Source organism: Myotis yumanensis, unplaced genomic scaffold (genome assembly GCF_028538775.1).
Source record: "Myotis yumanensis isolate MYYU_CA2020_CCGP unplaced genomic scaffold, mMyoYum1.0.hap1 SCAF_13, whole genome shotgun sequence".
NCBI lineage: Eukaryota > Metazoa > Chordata > Mammalia > Chiroptera > Vespertilionidae > Myotis > Myotis yumanensis.
The window spans coordinates 57,704,094-57,720,569 of NW_027223764.1; the positions used below are offsets into that span (position 1 = coordinate 57,704,094).

Below are 16,476 nucleotides of genomic sequence, written 5' to 3' on the forward strand. Positions count from 1 at the left end.
TGGCCCTGCGACGTGTGCACACGGCTGCCCGGGCACCCGGCCCTGCCTCTGGGCAGAGACCAGGGGACATGAGGGAGAGCTCTCGTTCCTGTAGGCATGTTCTGGGACTGAACCTTCGGTGTGAATTGCTGGGGTGTCGGCCAGCTTAGCATTTGGTGTGCGGGTTAAGCCGTTTTAGAAAGATGACAGGATACAGGTTAATAGAAAAATAAGTGCAAAGCTCAGGCCTGATAAGGCTCCCCATGCCTCCCTTCACAGGTCCGATTCCTTATTTTCTCTTCCCCCTTCAATTTTCTCTCATCAAGTTGCTCCCTTCCACTTCTTGGTGGAAATGGGGTGACCTATACTAGTTCTTTCTGTCATTTGCAGTTTCTGGGAGATCTTCCGAGTCATCCTGAGCGCCTAGAGCTCCTCTGCTTCGTTTCTGGACTCGGGGGTGGAGGGGGCAGGCTGGGAGGGCACCCTGGGTGCTGCCATGGGCGGGGAGGGTGGGACTCGGGGGTGAGGACTTGGGAGTGGGTGGGAGGAGCTGTGCCGTCAGTGCCCGAGAGGCAGAAGGGGAGCCTCGCGGCACCTTGCAGCTGCTTCCCAAGCGGTGCCTCGGCAGCACCGGCTCAGGCTGGGTGAGGGTCCCCACGGGCCTCCCCAAGACAGGGGCAGCGTCAGCTTCACACCAAGCCTGCTCGATCCACGGCCACGTGCTGGCACTGCCCACGCCTCCTGGCCAGTGGCCGCACTGCCAGGCTGTTTGTTTGTTCCAGTGGCACTGAATGACCTCACAGTAAAGCAAGGTTTAAAAGGAAACGTGTATGAAACAACCTTTTTTCCTTAAAACCAAATTATCAACATCACACAAGAGGCTCCAGGAGGGAGCCCAGGTGGGCATGGGCCCCTGCGGTCATGGGTCTGGAGGAAGGAGTGGTGGCTGCCACTGGGCCCTGCTCCTGAAGCAACACCCTCTGGAAGGATTAGTCCATGTGGCAGATACAAACCGTGCGACTGAGAGCTAGAAATGTAAGGCTGGGAGAACCCTGTGGGAGACGGATCCAGCCGTTTTACTGAACAAGTGGGGAAACCGAGTCCAGATACCATCAGGTGCCTTGCTGAGGTGTCCCAATAGGCACCTCTGTATGTCTAATTCCCTCACAACGTGCCACCACCGCTGTCACCTGTCCCAGTGCTTCTCAGGCCAGGATGGAGGCAGAGCGATGCGGGGTGGGGGGGTGGTCAGCAGAGTTCTGGGTGGGGTGGGAGGGCGTGAGGGGCTCACAGGGAGAGGAATGGAATGGAGGTGGCCTCATCAGGATGGAAGGGATGGGCTCATTGATGCAGAAAGGCATTGCAGATCCCACTTGAGCAAATGCGTGCCATGAAGAGCTGGAGGGGTGGGGGGAGACCAGAAGGGCAGAACCAGCTCTGACTGTAAATTGTGCACCAAAACCCTGACGTTTCAGTTCGAGGCCATTCCTTTACCAAAGCTGGACACATAGAGCCCCCTGGGCACACTGACACTTCTGAGATTTCCCTTCCCTTCCCTCTCCTGCCTGAGGGATGATGCTCGGCCCAGCTTGGCCCACTCTCCTTCTCAGGTGGAGTTCAGTCCCAGCCCCGTCTCTCCCAGCAGCCCCGGGTGGGTGAGCAGAGAATGGACTGGTTATCAGTCTCTGCTCTAGCACCTACTAAATGCCAGGTACCATGCGAGGCAACATCTGCTACTTTGCCTCCTGGCGGCTCATGCGGACGTCCTCTATCAAAACGCATGTGCACACTCCAGCGTGCATCAGTCACTGGAGGGCTCGGCCAGGTCGCCCCGCCTTGTTCTGACTCAGGCCAAGACTTGCCATTCTGACCAGTTCCCTGCTGCTGGGGGTCCAGGGGCCACACAGAAGAGCCACTGTTCTATAGTGTGCTCACCACCTGGCACGGTCCTGAGACAGGGAGCTCACACTGTTCACATGCCAAGAGGATCGCAGGGAGGTGAAGCTCGGAGCTGCCAAGCGACCCACCCCCTGTTCTGCCTGGCTCATGCTTCCTTCTTGCAGCTCCTATTCCTCTAGCGATGTGTGGGTGAGTGTGGGGCTTGAGAAGCTCACAGAGGGACTGGTGGTGTCCTTGTCGCCATGCCCCCCAGGGAAGCAGGAGTTCCTAACCCCCCGGAGGCAGCTGCTTCACAGAAACCAGGCAGATGGCCCCGCCTCCATGAATGAAGGTTGCGCTCTGTGTCTGCTGAAGGGATGGGCCTCAGCAATCCTTGAAATACATGGATGAGTCCATCTGCCCTCTTACTCATTAAATTTACGTCTCCCATAGCAATTGCACTTGATGACCCTAGTTCTGCAGTTTACAAGTCCTGGGAGAGATGAGGTTACGGAGGCTCTGGTTAAAGTCACCACAGCATAGGCATGCATGTCATCTGGGCATCGAGCCCCATCCTCAGCCTGGCCAACACCCCCTGGAGCACCCTGAGTGTTCAAGGACATACACAGCGATGAGCACGGAGGCCTGCCCGAGGGGCCTTGGCCACTGTGAGTGCAGGGCCTCAAGGGCAAACCAAACTGCAAGAAGGATGTGCCAACTCAAGCCACCAGCAGGCAGCAGTGCTAGGCCCTTCGTAGTGGTTGTCAGACAAACCTAGTAAGTTCGTTGCCCAGAATACACAGGCTGCTTGGCGAAGGGCAGTGCTGAGCAGAAACCGAAGGCCAGGTGGGACTGGCCCTGGCGCAGGACGGTGGGGAGGAGAGCACGAGGCGTCCCTACCTGAGGGCACAGCCAAGCAGGGTCTCTGCAGGGGGGAGGACAGAGCCGCTCCAAGGCAATAGGAGAAGTGACGGAAACATCCGACTGCGCTGACCACAGCAGTAAGGAGCGCTTCCCTTCGCCCGGCTCTGTGCTCCTGAGGGAGGCCGGGCCTCTGGGGACGTCTGTGTCCCCCTGGACACAGTGTGCCACCAAAACAACTCCCGAGCACAGCCCTGGCCCACCGCGGTGAGAGGTGCTGCTGCTGCACCGTCTGGAAGGCTGATGTCCAGGCACTGATATGGCTCATCAAACGGGAAAATCAGTCCAGCTCAGCTGGCCACGCACATTAACCTAAGTTTGTTTATCAAGTTACTAAAGACGAGGAAGTACTCCTGGTGGGGTGGTAAGACAGATGCTCTCGGGCTATGCAAAGGAGTCTATTATTAAAAGAGCGTTTCTGGGCAGTAACTGCAATGTTTACCAGTAAACTTTCATGCACATATTCCACCTCTGATGAACTTTCAAGAAAATAATATAAAATATAGACTATAACCATGTGCTGCACAACATTATCTTAATAGATAATCTAATTGCCCTATAGTTGGTGATGTTAAATACATTAGGATATAACCAAACGGTTGGATATTGTTAAGTCATTAAAAATGTAGTATATATATGAAAAATGTTTCATGGCAAGGGAAGATGCTTATACAACCCTTTAGTGCAGCGGTTCTCAACCTGTGGGTCATGACCCCTTTGGGGGTCGAATGATCCTTTCACAGGGTTTACCTAAGACCATCGGAAAACACATATATAATTACATATTTTTTTTGTGACTAATCACTATGCTTTAATTATGTTCAATTTGTAACAATGAAATTGGGGGTCACCACAACATGAGGAGCTGTATTAAAGGGTCGCAGCATTAGGAAGGTTGAGAACCATTGCTTTAGTGTTATCTCCTTCTGGTGACTGGATCTAGGCCCCTCTGAGGAGTCATCCCAACGTGACTCTCATTCCTTGCTGCCAGCGATGTCACCCGTGCCTAAGCCAGTCAAGGCATTGCCTTGCCCGGCCACAGGCATTGGCTGGGTGTGGGCCGATGACCCAATGAGGAACAAGGAGACACCTGAGACTAACAGACTTCCTGGAAAAGAGGCTTTTGCTCCTCCCTCACTGGGTAGACCTGCTGAGCCTTCTTTCCAAGGCACCCAGGAGCACAAAGACAGCACAGTGAAAGTCCCACGAGTGGAGAGAACAACCCCTGGAGCTCCGCCTGTGCGGGCCAGGCTCTGCTAAAGCCACGCCTTCGCTGGACTTGTCAGCTGTCGTTACTTAGCCCCACTGTTTTCTTAAGCCTGTTAGCAGCTCCTTTTCTGCAACCTGCAACAAAAGGAACTATATGGCACACCTCAAATTTTAAATTGTGTCCAAGTACACACAACATAAAAGTCATCATGTAAGTGTGCAGTTCAGTAGCATTTAGTACATGCTCATTGCTATGTAACCATCACCACCATTCGTCTCTAGAACTAGAATTCTGTACCCGTTAATCTATAACGTCCCATTCCTCCTTCCCCTAAGCCCCTGGCAACCACGATTATATGCATTAGACTATTCTAGAACCTCATATAAGCTCACTATTTGTCCTTTTGTGACTGGCTTACTTCATTCAGCATGTCTTGAAGGTCCATCATGCTGTGGCATGTGTCAGAATCCCTTTGTTATGCTGAATTATGTTCCATTGCATGTGTGTGCATAGTGCACAGAGGAGGACGTCACAGAGACCTGGGCAGGCGCCTGGGCCAGCCAGGCATCCCAGCAGCTGTGAGATGCGGCCTATCGCCAACAGCAAAGCCAGGTGTCACGGAGAAGCAAGAGCAGGAGGCACTGCTGGAAGCCCTTCCCCGCCCCCACCCTGCCTTCCAGCTTTAAGAAGCTGGGCTAACACCACTCACCTCCGCCCCTTTGGACTAAGTGAACCTACATGCACTTGGACAATTTAGGAAGGAGATGCCCTGAGGGAACAAACTAGACTGCCTGGTAGCAGGGACCAGAAGGCTGCACACTCTCATTTGAAAACAGCGTAAGAGATGTGGACATATGGATACTCTGGGTTTGGGGGCAGATAATTCCAGAAATTCGCAGGCACGCTGCCCCGCACAGTGCTGGGCACTGGCACACCACAGTTCACGGGACCAGAGACTCTGAACCCTGCTCCTCAAGCCTCCACCAGTGGGTGTGGTGACTCCACGTGTAAGCAAGTCCCTCATCCTCTGCCTAAGGCCCCCACTCCCCACACTATCAGCAAACCTGCAGTTTCTATTAACTCCTTTCATGGAAACCTCGGTCTGAATGGGTACGTGTTTTTATTCGCTTCACTGCAGGAATATCAATGCGCTTGACTGCAGGTTGCACCCCAACCCCATTGGGGATGTCACAGTATGCATGCCCTACCACATCCCCAACCGGAGCTCTGCTTCGGAGAACACTCCTGGCCCAAGGGCTTCAGATAGGAGACTGGAGCTGTATGTTTCTCGAAACGTTAGCGGTGGGCATGACTGCACGATGAGGTTGTAGTTTACTTCCTTCTTCATAGTGTGTTGCATTTCCCACCTTATCTGCACTGTGTACTGCTGTTACAATCAGGAAAGAAAACCTGTAGGTATTTCAAAAGCTTGAGCTTCCCTGGGCGCATTCGGACCACCCCACGCAGCCCTGCGCTCCTCCTGCAGCGCAAGAGATTTCTGGGCTGCTGCAGGGACAGAAGCACTGTGGGGTGGGGTGGGGTGAGGGGAGGGTTCTGGTGGGGGGGGGGTTCTGCCAGATCCTACGTCCCACCGCACTCCCCGGCCTCCTGCCCCTCCCTCAGTGCAGGAGTTAGCTCTTGCCTTGAGCTAGCCCAGGCCCAGGAGGCTTCCTGCCCCTTTTCCAAGCAGCTGTCCTGAGTGACACCCTTTCCCTCCACCCTCCCCTGGCAGGGCCCCAAGGGATAGGGACAGCAGTCCTGCCCAGGCCTGGCTAGCAGGCTCCTGGTGTTACCCTGTACTGGACCTCTGAACTCAACCTGCCACAGCCCCTCCTCCGTCTCCAGAGGCTGCTCAGCGCCCACCACCCTCCCAGGAGCACCCTGCTGCTGTGCAAACACCGCACCAGTGCTCCTCAGGGTAGACCCCTGAGGGTTTTTAATGAGGCTCATTCTATGCGTTGCTCAAACCCACACCTGATGGAAATGGAGAGTTTAAGTGTGGGCATGATGCTCTTAAAATAGCACAGGCCCTGGGGCCTGGCAGGAGGCTGTGGGCTGTGGCTGCTGAGCTTCCTCAGGCAGGTCCCTTCCTGTCACGCACCAGCTCAGAGCTCCACTCTCCCGCGTGTCTCCCAGGACACAGGGTTCGGTTCCCCTGGATGAGGAATGTGGTTCAGGCGCCACCCTCTGACATGAGCAAAGACCCACACACAAGGCCAATGACAGAGCTTTTGGGGGTCCCTGGTGGCCAGCCTTGGGGAGCAGGCTGGGAGGCACAGGGCTTCCTCCTCAGCTCCCAGCAAAGTCAGACCTGGACGAGACGACAGGCAGAAAGCAGCCCTGCCACGGACCAGGGTGTGCAGGGACTGCGTGGGCTCCAGCACGTGCGCATCCACCTCCGGCGACTCTCCTCTTAACTGGACTCTGAGAACGCGGAGCGCCTCCCTCCAGGTCCTGCTGTGGGAATGAGGCAGGAGCTGGGTCGGAATCCTCGTCTCGCCTGACGTCTCCTCACCTCACCGAACCACGTGCCACCAGCTCGCGTGGTCTCCAATGCCCGGGAACCAGCGTGACAGACAAGCCCCGAGGCGGGAAGTGCTGAGCCACACCTGCCGGTCCTGCCTCCACAGGGAGCGGGCCCCCCACTCACCCTGCCACGGCCGCACCCAGCACCCGCTCAGCCGGAGTCTGCAGGGGCTCCAGGGGGTTTGTGTTGCTTCTATATTTGGAGGCCTTCTTGTCGTGTTTGTTTCCTGGGTCCCTTGCTCCTGTGGCCCAGGAGATAGAGCACACGTCACCCTGTCTTGAGATTCTTTTGAACAGAACTGGCAAGGAAATGAGAACGATCCTAATTAGGGGGCGATAACCCCGGAGAAATCCTGGTTCTTTGCAGCTGACCGTGCTCTTCCCACAGCCTGTGTGTTGTCAGATGTTTATAGAGCCTTCATTAGCTTAGCGCTGCCTCAGATAAGAGGTGGGAGCAGGCAGCGAGGGCCGATAAGAAGAGCAGAGTACGCTCGGGCGGCAGGGAGCCTGGGAACTGACCGGGCGCTGTGTGCAGAGTGGTCGGCAGGACGATGCGGGCCTGCTCTTCCCGGGCTCCTGCCCACACCCACTAACACAGGTGGCCAGCGGCCGTCTCCCATCCAGGGGACCCACGTGCTGTCCCAAGATGTGCCTCGGGGCGCTGTGGGTGGCCCTGTTGGTGCTCTCCCTGCTGGCCTGCTCTGGGCAGGGGAAGCCTCTGGAGACCCGGGCCCGGGCGTTGGCCAGGGGAGATGTCCGGCTGCCAGCGGCAACGGGCGGTGAGCAGGAGGGAGGCACCTTTGACCTGAGGATGTTCCTGGAGAACATGAAGGTGGATTTCCTACGCAGCCTCAACCTGAGCGGGGTCCCGGCCCAGGACAAAACACAAGCAGAGCCGCCGCAGTACATGATTGACCTGTACAACAGATACACCACCGACAAGTCGTCCACCCCTGCGTCCAACATCGTGCGCAGCTTCAGCGTGGAAGGTAGGGTCTGCTCCCCCAGGGCCCTGAGGGTCGGGGGTCAGGGGTCGGGGGACATAGTACCCACAGCTGCACTGCCCACTAAGGTGGCCACTGGCCACAGGAGGCTCTTTAAGTTTCCATTAAATTCATTAAAATGAAATGAAATGGGTAACTTAGTTGTTTAGTTTCACCAGCTTCCATTCAAGTGCCAGGCAGCGGAGTGTGGCTAATGGATTCGCTGCAGGACCCGGCAGCTGAGCCGCAGGGCCTGCCCCGGGCAGCTCTGCCCTGGGGGAGCCTCCCTGGGCCTGGGCTCCTGGGCTCAGTGGGAGCTGCGGGCATGGCTGTGCCCTCGCCCCCTCCCTCCCTCCGTTTCCCCCCTTCCCACTGGCCCCTTCCCACCAAGAAACAGACTGCACATTGGGCCTCCAACCTGGTATATTTTTAAACTTTGAGAGAACATCTCTCTCATGAAAAGGTATGAAAAATTCATATTAATGCCCCTGAGAGATTAACACTGGAGGACTACTCAATTATTTTCTAAGTATATAAGAATGGCCCTGATTTGGGAGGACTGGAAGAGGACACACGTCGACTCAGGGCTTATGTGCACTAATTCACACAATCAACGCAGGTGAGATGACTGAGCAGGAGGGCGAGGCTTGCAGATGCCGAGGGAACTGCCACACCCTATTGGTCAGCAGCTGCCCTGCGCCTCAGGCCCCCGGCGTGGCGGCGGGTCTCCTGCTGCGGCATCCTCCCTCTGACCGGCCCACGTGGTGTGGTGTGGCGCGGGCCTCTCTTCTCCGCCTGGGCTGGAGCCCCGGAGGCTCCTGCAGGCCTTGCTCATGCCACAGCCGCCAGGCCCCCCTCGAGGGCGCTGTGCTCACAATGCATGCCCAGCAGTGTCCGATTTCCTGACTGCCCAAAAGGAAAATCTAGATTCTATGTGAACTTGCTTGATTTTTAAAACACTGGTTTTGTTTTGTTACTACAATTGGCCAGCATCTCACCAGGCCCCCAGGGTACATCTGTGTCCTCTGTTTTAGGGCTTCTTTGGCTGGTCCTAACCATTGAATCCCACAGTCTGGGAGTCCAGTGCTTAGAGTCATCTTAGGGGCACCTCACCCCACCCTCAGCATATCCGTGCCCTGGAAACAAGCACTCTGACGGCCCCAGCTCTGCCGGTGGCCAGCACTCCTGTGGAGGCCACGCATGCTGCCCTTCACAGCCTTCACAGACAGGGAGGAGGGCATTTGCTTTGCGACATCTGACTGCAGCCCACAGCCACTATCAAGGCAGGAGCACATGAGGCCCCTAGCGCACTGCTCACAGACCCCGCATTGCTCGATATGCCGAGGCACCTCAGCGGGGCCTGCAGGGGCTCGAACAGCTGTGAGGGGACCACAGAGAACTGTGCGAAAGGCCAAGTGCTTCGGGGGCAGGTCATGCACCGGTAGGGCGGAGGGCCTGGCGAGGACACAGAAATATTGACTGGACATCTAGTATGAGTCAGGACAGTGTCGGCTAAGTACATGCACCATCGTTTAAAATCATACACTCAGGATCAGCTCTCAGAAGATGACAGTGTTATTGCTGTTGTATGTGGCTCTTTTTTAAAAAATGAGGATCTTTGCAGAATGTGAGCACTTTGTATGTTAAACACCCGAAACCCACTCCCACTTCTGTAAAAGTGAAATAACAATTAGATCCTCATGAGGAGTCATGTGAAATGTATGTGCAAAGTCCCTCCTGCACTGTGGGGCACCTGGTGGAACCTGGGCCTGTTCCCTCCCATGCCAGCATCTGCTGCATCTGCTTTTCTTTGCACGATTCTAAGTGCATCTTTCAGAGACCTCTTCTACATTAAAGGCTTAAGTGAAACCAAATAGAGATTTGACAATGTCATCCCAGGTGCCCTTTCATGGGAGCCATGCACTCAGCTTGGTGTCATGAGCCAGACCCTCCCAGCAGGTGCCCATCACTGTGTATTTGCATTTCAGATGCCGTCTCTGTAGCTGCCACAGAGGACTTCCCCTTCCAGAAACACATCTTGCTTTTCAACATCTCCATCCCCAGGCATGAGCAGATCACCAGGGCAGAGCTCCGGCTCTACAGCTCCTGCCAAAGCCACGAGACCCCCTCTCACGAGCTGAAGGGAAACATCGCCATTTATGATGTTCTGGGTGGAGCGGACACAGGGGGCGCTTCTGCGGGAGCCAAGGCCTTCCTGCTGTCCCAGGACATCCGGGACGAGGGCTGGGCGACCTTCGAGATCTCCAGGGCTGTCAAGCGGTGGGTCAGGGCCGACTCCACCAAGAGCAAAAACAAACTGGAAGTGGCCGTGCGGAGCCACAGGAAAGGCTGCCACAAGCTGGATATCAGCGTCCCGCCCGGCTCCAGGAACCTGCCCTTCTTCGTCGTCTTCTCCAACGACCGCAGCAATGGGACCAAGGAGACCCGGCTGGAGCTCAGGGAGATGATCGGCCACGAGCAGGAGAGTGTGCTGAAGAAGTTGTCCGCCCACGGCCCGGAGGCGGCGGGGAGCAAGGGCGAGGGGGACGTGGGAAGCCACATGGCCACGGGGTCATCCTTAGCCAGGCGGAAGAGGAGCGCTGGGGCCAACAACCACTGTCAGAAGACCTCCCTGCGAGTGAACTTCGAGGACATCGGCTGGGACAGCTGGATCATCGCGCCCAAGGAGTACGATGCCTACGAGTGTAAGGGGGGCTGCTTCTTCCCGCTGGCCGATGACGTGACCCCGACCAAGCACGCCATTGTGCAGACCCTGGTTCACCTCAAGTTCCCCAAGAAGGTGGGCAAGGCCTGCTGTGTGCCCACCAAACTGAGCCCCATCTCCATCCTCTACAAGGATGACATGGGGGTCCCCACCCTCAAGTACCACTATGAGGGGATGAGTGTGGCAGAGTGTGGCTGCAGGTAGTGCCGCCTGCGGGCGGGGAGCCAGGTTGGAGGGGCGTAAGGAGCGGTCCCGCGACAGGGACGAGGTCCATTTGCATGCCAGCCTGGAGAAGGAAAGGGGACTGTCACACCCTCCAGGTAGAGCCTGCTCTCCCTCTCAGGGCCGCCCCACGCACACCGCTGGGCTTCACGCAGGGGAGGCGATGGCAGGGAGGTAAGGGCCTGGAGAGAACAGGGCCGCCCGGAAGGGTTGTTGGGGTGGAAAGGGAGATGACAAAAGGGGAACAAGAAAAAAAAATAATCCAGAGTCAGCAGAACACTGAGCAAGGTGAGCCACAGGGTCTAGACAGGTAGGTGATGTGTAGAGATTTAGAGAAATTAGAGGCGTGGAAGGGACTGGGGCTTATTCAAATAACCTTGGGGAGTGTGAGGGAAAGAAATGGACCATGTGCTTACACCAGTCATTTCACATCCCCACAACCCAGTGAGACAGGCATTGTGACCCCTAACTTATATACGCAGAACCCCAAACTCAGACAGGTCAAGTGGCACCCATCAGTCATCTGACTCCACCTCATAGGTTTCCATAGGGAGATCTATCACCCATGCCTAGGACCCTCCCAGGTGCCCCATCACAGCGTGGCAGGTCACCTTGTAGCTACAGGTCAGTTAGATGCTGGGAGGTGGGGAGCGTGGGGCACTGGGCTGAGACTGGCCAGTATTCGCCAGTGGGACTGGTTTGCCAGTTACATCCAGGGCATGTTCTGGCTGCTCAGTGCCAGTGCTGACACAGGGGCCAGTGCTTTTTAACATCACCCCAGAGTCACTGGGAAGGTGCCCCTAAACCAACTGCAGGGGAGAGAGCGGGGTAGTGGCACTAGGCCACAGTGTGCACGGTGATTGTATGGCCAACAGTTCTCACGGGCCACTTGTTGTCCGTGCATTCAGGCCGTGTGGTGGTTTGGGAGGGGCAGACACAGTCGCCCTAATGGCCGGGGCCTATGGCCTGCATCTCAGCTCCTCGCTCAGCATAACCAGCTCCCCACACAGGCTGTGCTGCATCTGGCCTCCAGAGCAGTGATCTAGGCTGTGGTCTGGGCGTGGGCCACGCCAGCCCTCACTGACCCAGGAGGACACGGTTTCTGTTTCCTCTGTATTTCCTCCTCCTCTGACTCGAGACATGCATGGAGTGGGAGGGGGTGAGGAAGAGTCTGGAAGTGGTGAGGATTCCCTCCATCGCCCTTCTGACCACCGGCCGGGGCCAAGCCCAGCGGAGGCCTAGAGAGACCTGGGCCATGCCCATTGGTGGAAGCTCCCAGTATGTTACAAAAAAAAAGGTTTGTGCTGAATGTTTACATGGAGCCAATGAACAGCTTTAACATAAAATCGCAATGAAACATCATTGTTTGATTACTAGAGTTTTAGAAAACACGGATTCCTGGTACGACAATGTGCTCAGTCATAAAGGTGGGTGGTGGGTGTCTTCCTGTCCCGATGGCGTGTTTCCACGCCTGCATCAAAGTTTTACTTGGAAATAAAGTCAAACGTCTAATCTGTGGCCTTTTGTGGATGTGAGACCTGGGCCCGATGGTCCCTCAGCCCCACACCCTGCCCAACCCTCCCTACAGGCCCTTCTTTCAGTGGGTGGGCGAAGGGGAGGGGATGGAGAGGTGCTGCCATGTGAGGGAGATGGACATGTCTGTGTAAGGGCATGTGTGTGACTATGCGGGCATGGGCATGAGCATGAATGCAGATATTTGTAAGAGACCAAGGATAATTAGCCACCGTGCCATCCTCACCCTCCGCACCTGTCAGGGGAGAGAGGCCTCACTCTTGTTAAGACACACATCTGGCCCTGCATCACCTTTACCTGGCGTGCTGGGCCGCACAGTTCCAGCATCCACTCCACTGTGTCCCTGCTCAGCTGCCCAGCACCAGCCAAATGCCCTCAAGAATCACCCTGTTCTTGGCCTTCAGGTGACCGTCTGAGCCACGCCCCCCGCCCCCTGCTCCCCGCTCCACAGCCCAAATCCACCTGCTGGGACCCTGCTCTGGTGTCACCCCTTGGGCCCTTTCCCGACCCTCTGGGCCTGATCTTCCTGCCTCTGAGGAACACCAGTGCCTCTGTCACAGTTGTCACTGGCCTGGGATGGACATCTGACAGCCTCTTGTCTTGAGCCCCCTGAGGCAGCAAGGCCCCCCCGGGACAAGGCCCGAGAGCCTCTGGTCTCTGTCAATCCTGGAGGGCCAACACAGCCTGTGACTCAGGACAGACTGGCATGGGCAACCGTGCAGGGACAGGACATAGGACATGCAAGGAGCAGCCCTAGAAGTGTGCTCTGGCCGCATCTTCACCGGTTCCTTTCGCGGTTCACCCCATCACAGATGGAAAGGCAACAGCGCCACCCTGTGGTCCCTGCCGTGTAGCACCTGCCCTGGGCCTGAGGACCCCTGTCACCTGCAGGGTGGTTTCCTAACCTGTTTGTCATGTGAGAGCAGTGGCATTGCCATCATCGCACACAGCAAAGTGATGGCTTGGCAAGACTGGGCTGTCCTGAGCCCTCGTGTGACCTATTGTCCCGACCGGAGCAGCGGCAAGAGAGGCTCAGGGACGGTGAGCAGAAGCCACAGGCCACACAGAGAGACAGCGGGGTGGGAGCGGAGTGGAGGGACTGCGAGGACAGCTAGGGAGGGAGGCTGGGGCACCCCCAGACCAGGCATGAGAACGGACATTTATACTCCAACCTTTATGAGCGGAAAGGCCTCTGGCTTCAATTCGGGGTAATTCTGAAGGGCCCTTCCTGCTCCAGAGCTCCCTGGAATTGGCTGAGGCCCCTGCTGCAGCTGCGTCACCCTCAGCCTCTCCCTCTGCCCAGGGCAATGCCCACCCCTCGCTGACAGTGCAGCCTCCCGTCCCATCCCTCACCCCTGGGATGTGAGGGACCAAACCCCATGGGTGGGCGAACAGCTGACTGAAGGGCAGTGCATGCATTTGGGGGAATAACATAGAGCAAATAAAAAGCCTGTGGCCCGTGTGCAGCAGCATGTCTAGCTGTTAGAACCTAATGCTGAGTGGAAAAGCAAGCAGCACAGCGAATGCCCAAGTACCACATCAATGAGCTCCACACTGAGACGCGTGCATCCCAGGAAGATACTTACGCAGAAGGGAGCAGCTAATAAAAGCGTCAGAAGCACACAGCACATGGCAGGAAGGTGAGGAATGCCTGCAGCAGTGTCTCCACAATCATCCTCGCAGTCATTTCTTGATATATTTGTCCTCCCCCTTGGGAGCATGATTTGTCTTGGGGTCCCCAGCACTGAGGCCAGGGGACACCAGCATGAGGCTAGATAAACACCCATTGCTTCTGCCCCTTCCCTTGTCTACACTGTGCAGGCACCATGTGTCCCTGACCCACTGTCAGCACCATGAGGCTGACTGGGTGGACAGGTGTGGAAGACAGACTTTAAAGTCAGCGTGAACTTGCAGTCCCAGGTGCCTGGAGCCGGCATGCGCTGCCCGCTCTCCCCAGGCCGGGCAAGTGGGGCCTCGCACCAGGAAACAAAGGCCACCACTGGACAGGCCAAACGGCTAGCGCAGCAGGGAGGGAGACCCGGCTCTAAAGAGCATGAGCCACAGACATTGTTCAGATCCCTGACAGCGTCCAAGGTGCAGCCTTCCTGTGTCTTCGGATCTGGACAGTGAGTGGTGCCCCCTGTGCTTTCCCAGGACCCCAGCATCACACTCACTGCGGAGGCACGTGGGCCCCCCTCCAGGGCATCCGTGTCAGTGCCCGAACTGTTCTTCCTTTGCCTGGACAATGCTTCTGCCGGGCCGTGCTTGACCAGCCTCTCCCTCGGGCTCTGTGACAGTCATCCGGTTTGCCAGGGATGGTCCTGGCTTATGCCTGCTTCCCTGTATAATTAGTATCAGGGCCTTTGTTGACAGCATGTTACGTGCGTGGTGTCCATAGTCACAGATAGCTCAGAGGCTGACAGCAGAGGTCAGTTGGGAGCAGCAGGGTGGCCGGAAGGGCATGGGGTGTGGTGTCACCTATTGGCTCATGGCTATGTCAAGGCAATGGGCTCATTGAGCCTTGATGTCCTTGCACATCACTCCAAAAACTAGCACAGCCGCTTCCTGCTACCTACGGGAGTTCACTCGGGCCTCCCATTTTCTGAGTAACGCGCAGGAAAGCATCAGAGCCACTCATCTGTTGCCATTTTGGCTCTGAGCCTTCGTTTCTATATCCCATTCCCCCCTCTCCATTTTCCCTCCCTGTACCTGGCTTGGAAGTGAGGGGCCTCCCTTGCACACGCACCAGAGCTCCTCCATGAGCTTGGCATCCAAACCTGAAACTTAGCCGCACGCTTGGTGCTCACAGAGACACGCTCCATGTCCTTGCTCTGCCTGGGCCAGGGGCCTCACAGACAAGACCCTGGTACCTGTTAATTGTTGGGGTTCAGACATATAGATATGTTTGATGGACCTGGGGAACGTGGACAAAAACATGCAGTAAGAACAGCTAAGTCTTGGGGGGAATCATCATAAATGAGGATGGAGTCTGGCAGGCAAGCTCTTCTAAACAGCGGAGTCTGATGATTTGAGACACAGGGTGAGGCCGCACCAGACAAGACAGTCCAGGGAAAGAGGATGATGGTGAGCCGGTGGGAGAGGACCATTGAGAGGGAATGTTGGTAGAATTATAGCAGGATCTTCCGGAAGAGGGCTAGGCCCTAGAAAAAGAATGTCTTTTCTTAGTGGAGAGAGAGAGAGAGAGAGGGAGAGAGAGAGAGAGAGAGAGGGGAGGAAGCCTTCTGGAGAGCAGATGCTCAAGGGACATCAGGGTAAGTCTTCATGGACTTGGATTTGGCAAAGGATTCTTAGGTATAAAACCAAAGTAAGACCAACAAAACAAAATTAGGTTAAGTGGTCATCATGAAAATTAAAAACCTTGTGTTTCAAAGGACACCATCAACAAAGTGAAAAGACAACCCACAGAATGGGAGGGATATTTGCAAATTATGTATCTGATAAGGGATTTTTATCTAGAATATATAAAGAACTCTTACAGCTCAATAATGAAATGACAAATGACCCAGTTAAAAATGGGTAAGAATTGGAATGGATGTTGGTCCAGGGAAGATACATAAATGATCCATAAGCACCTGAAAGATGCTTGATATCTTTAATCATTAAGAAACTTCCCATGAAAACCACTGTACACACTAAAATGACTAGATTCAAACATGTAAGTTATCATGAGTGCTGGCAAGGATGTGCAAAAACTGAGACCCTCAGAGACTGCTGGCGAGAAGGTGACATGGTGCAGCCACTTTGGAAAACAATTTGGCAGTTGCTCAAAAAGTTAAACATAGAGTTACCATATGATGCAACCAGTCCACTCCTAGGCATATTCCCCAGAGAAATGAAAATGTATGCCCATACAAAAACTGCTCACCAATGCTTATGGCGGCATAATTCACAAGAGCCAAAAGGTGGGAACAACCTGAATGTCAGTCAAGTGTTGAATGGATTAACAAAATGCGGTCTATACGCACAATGGAAAAGGAAATACTGGCACAAGTTACAACCTGGATAAATCTTGAGAACATTATGCTGAGTAAAAGAAGCAGTTACAACAGACCTCGTGCTGTATGATTCCACACATGTGCAAGTCCAGAACAGGGAACTCTATAGCGACAGTAAGTAGAGTGATTTGTTGGGGTGAGAAAGCAGGGATGAGGGATGGCAGGTGGGGGAATTGCTGAAGAGTTCCAGGTTTCTTTCTGAGGTGATAGAAATGTGATGGCTGTACATTTCTGTGAAGATACTAAAAACATTGAATTGTATGTTTTAAGTGGGTGAACTGTATGCATGTGAATTGTATCTTAATAAAGGTGTTTTTAAAGCATCAAGTAAGACCATGTTCGAAAAAAGTGATCTAACACGTTGCAAATGGGATGATTGTTTTCCAAATCCATCTGCCTTCAAAGCCATCTCTCTCCATCCGCTGCACCCTTTCCTGTGTGACTCTAAGCGTCTCCTCCAAGCCCTCCGAACCTTGAGCCAGC

At 55.2% G+C, this 16,476-nt stretch overlaps 1 protein-coding gene across 1 annotated transcript; it reads left to right on the top strand.

Annotated features, from left to right (window-relative positions):
• The first annotated feature begins 7,160 nt into the window (after positions 1–7,160).
• On the top strand, positions 7,161–10,986 carry GDF2 (growth differentiation factor 2). Its single transcript, XM_070431982.1, has 2 exons — positions 7,161–7,503; positions 9,486–10,986. Exons 1-2 carry the CDS (start codon positions 7,161–7,163, stop codon positions 10,424–10,426), a joined length of 1,284 nt encoding a protein of 427 aa, XP_070288083.1. The 3' UTR covers positions 10,427–10,986.
• The last annotated feature ends 5,490 nt before the right edge of the window (positions 10,987–16,476 follow it).

Bases quoted from the DNA above. Each gene is read 5' to 3' on its own strand.
- GDF2 (XM_070431982.1), top strand. From the start codon at position 7,161: ATGTGCCTCGGGGCGCTGTGGGTGGCCCTGTTGGTGCTCTCCCTGCTG. The intron at 7,504-9,485 runs GTAGGGTCTGCT...TTTGCATTTCAG, and splicing joins GCGCAGCTTCAGCGTGGAAG to ATGCCGTCTCTGTAGCTGCC.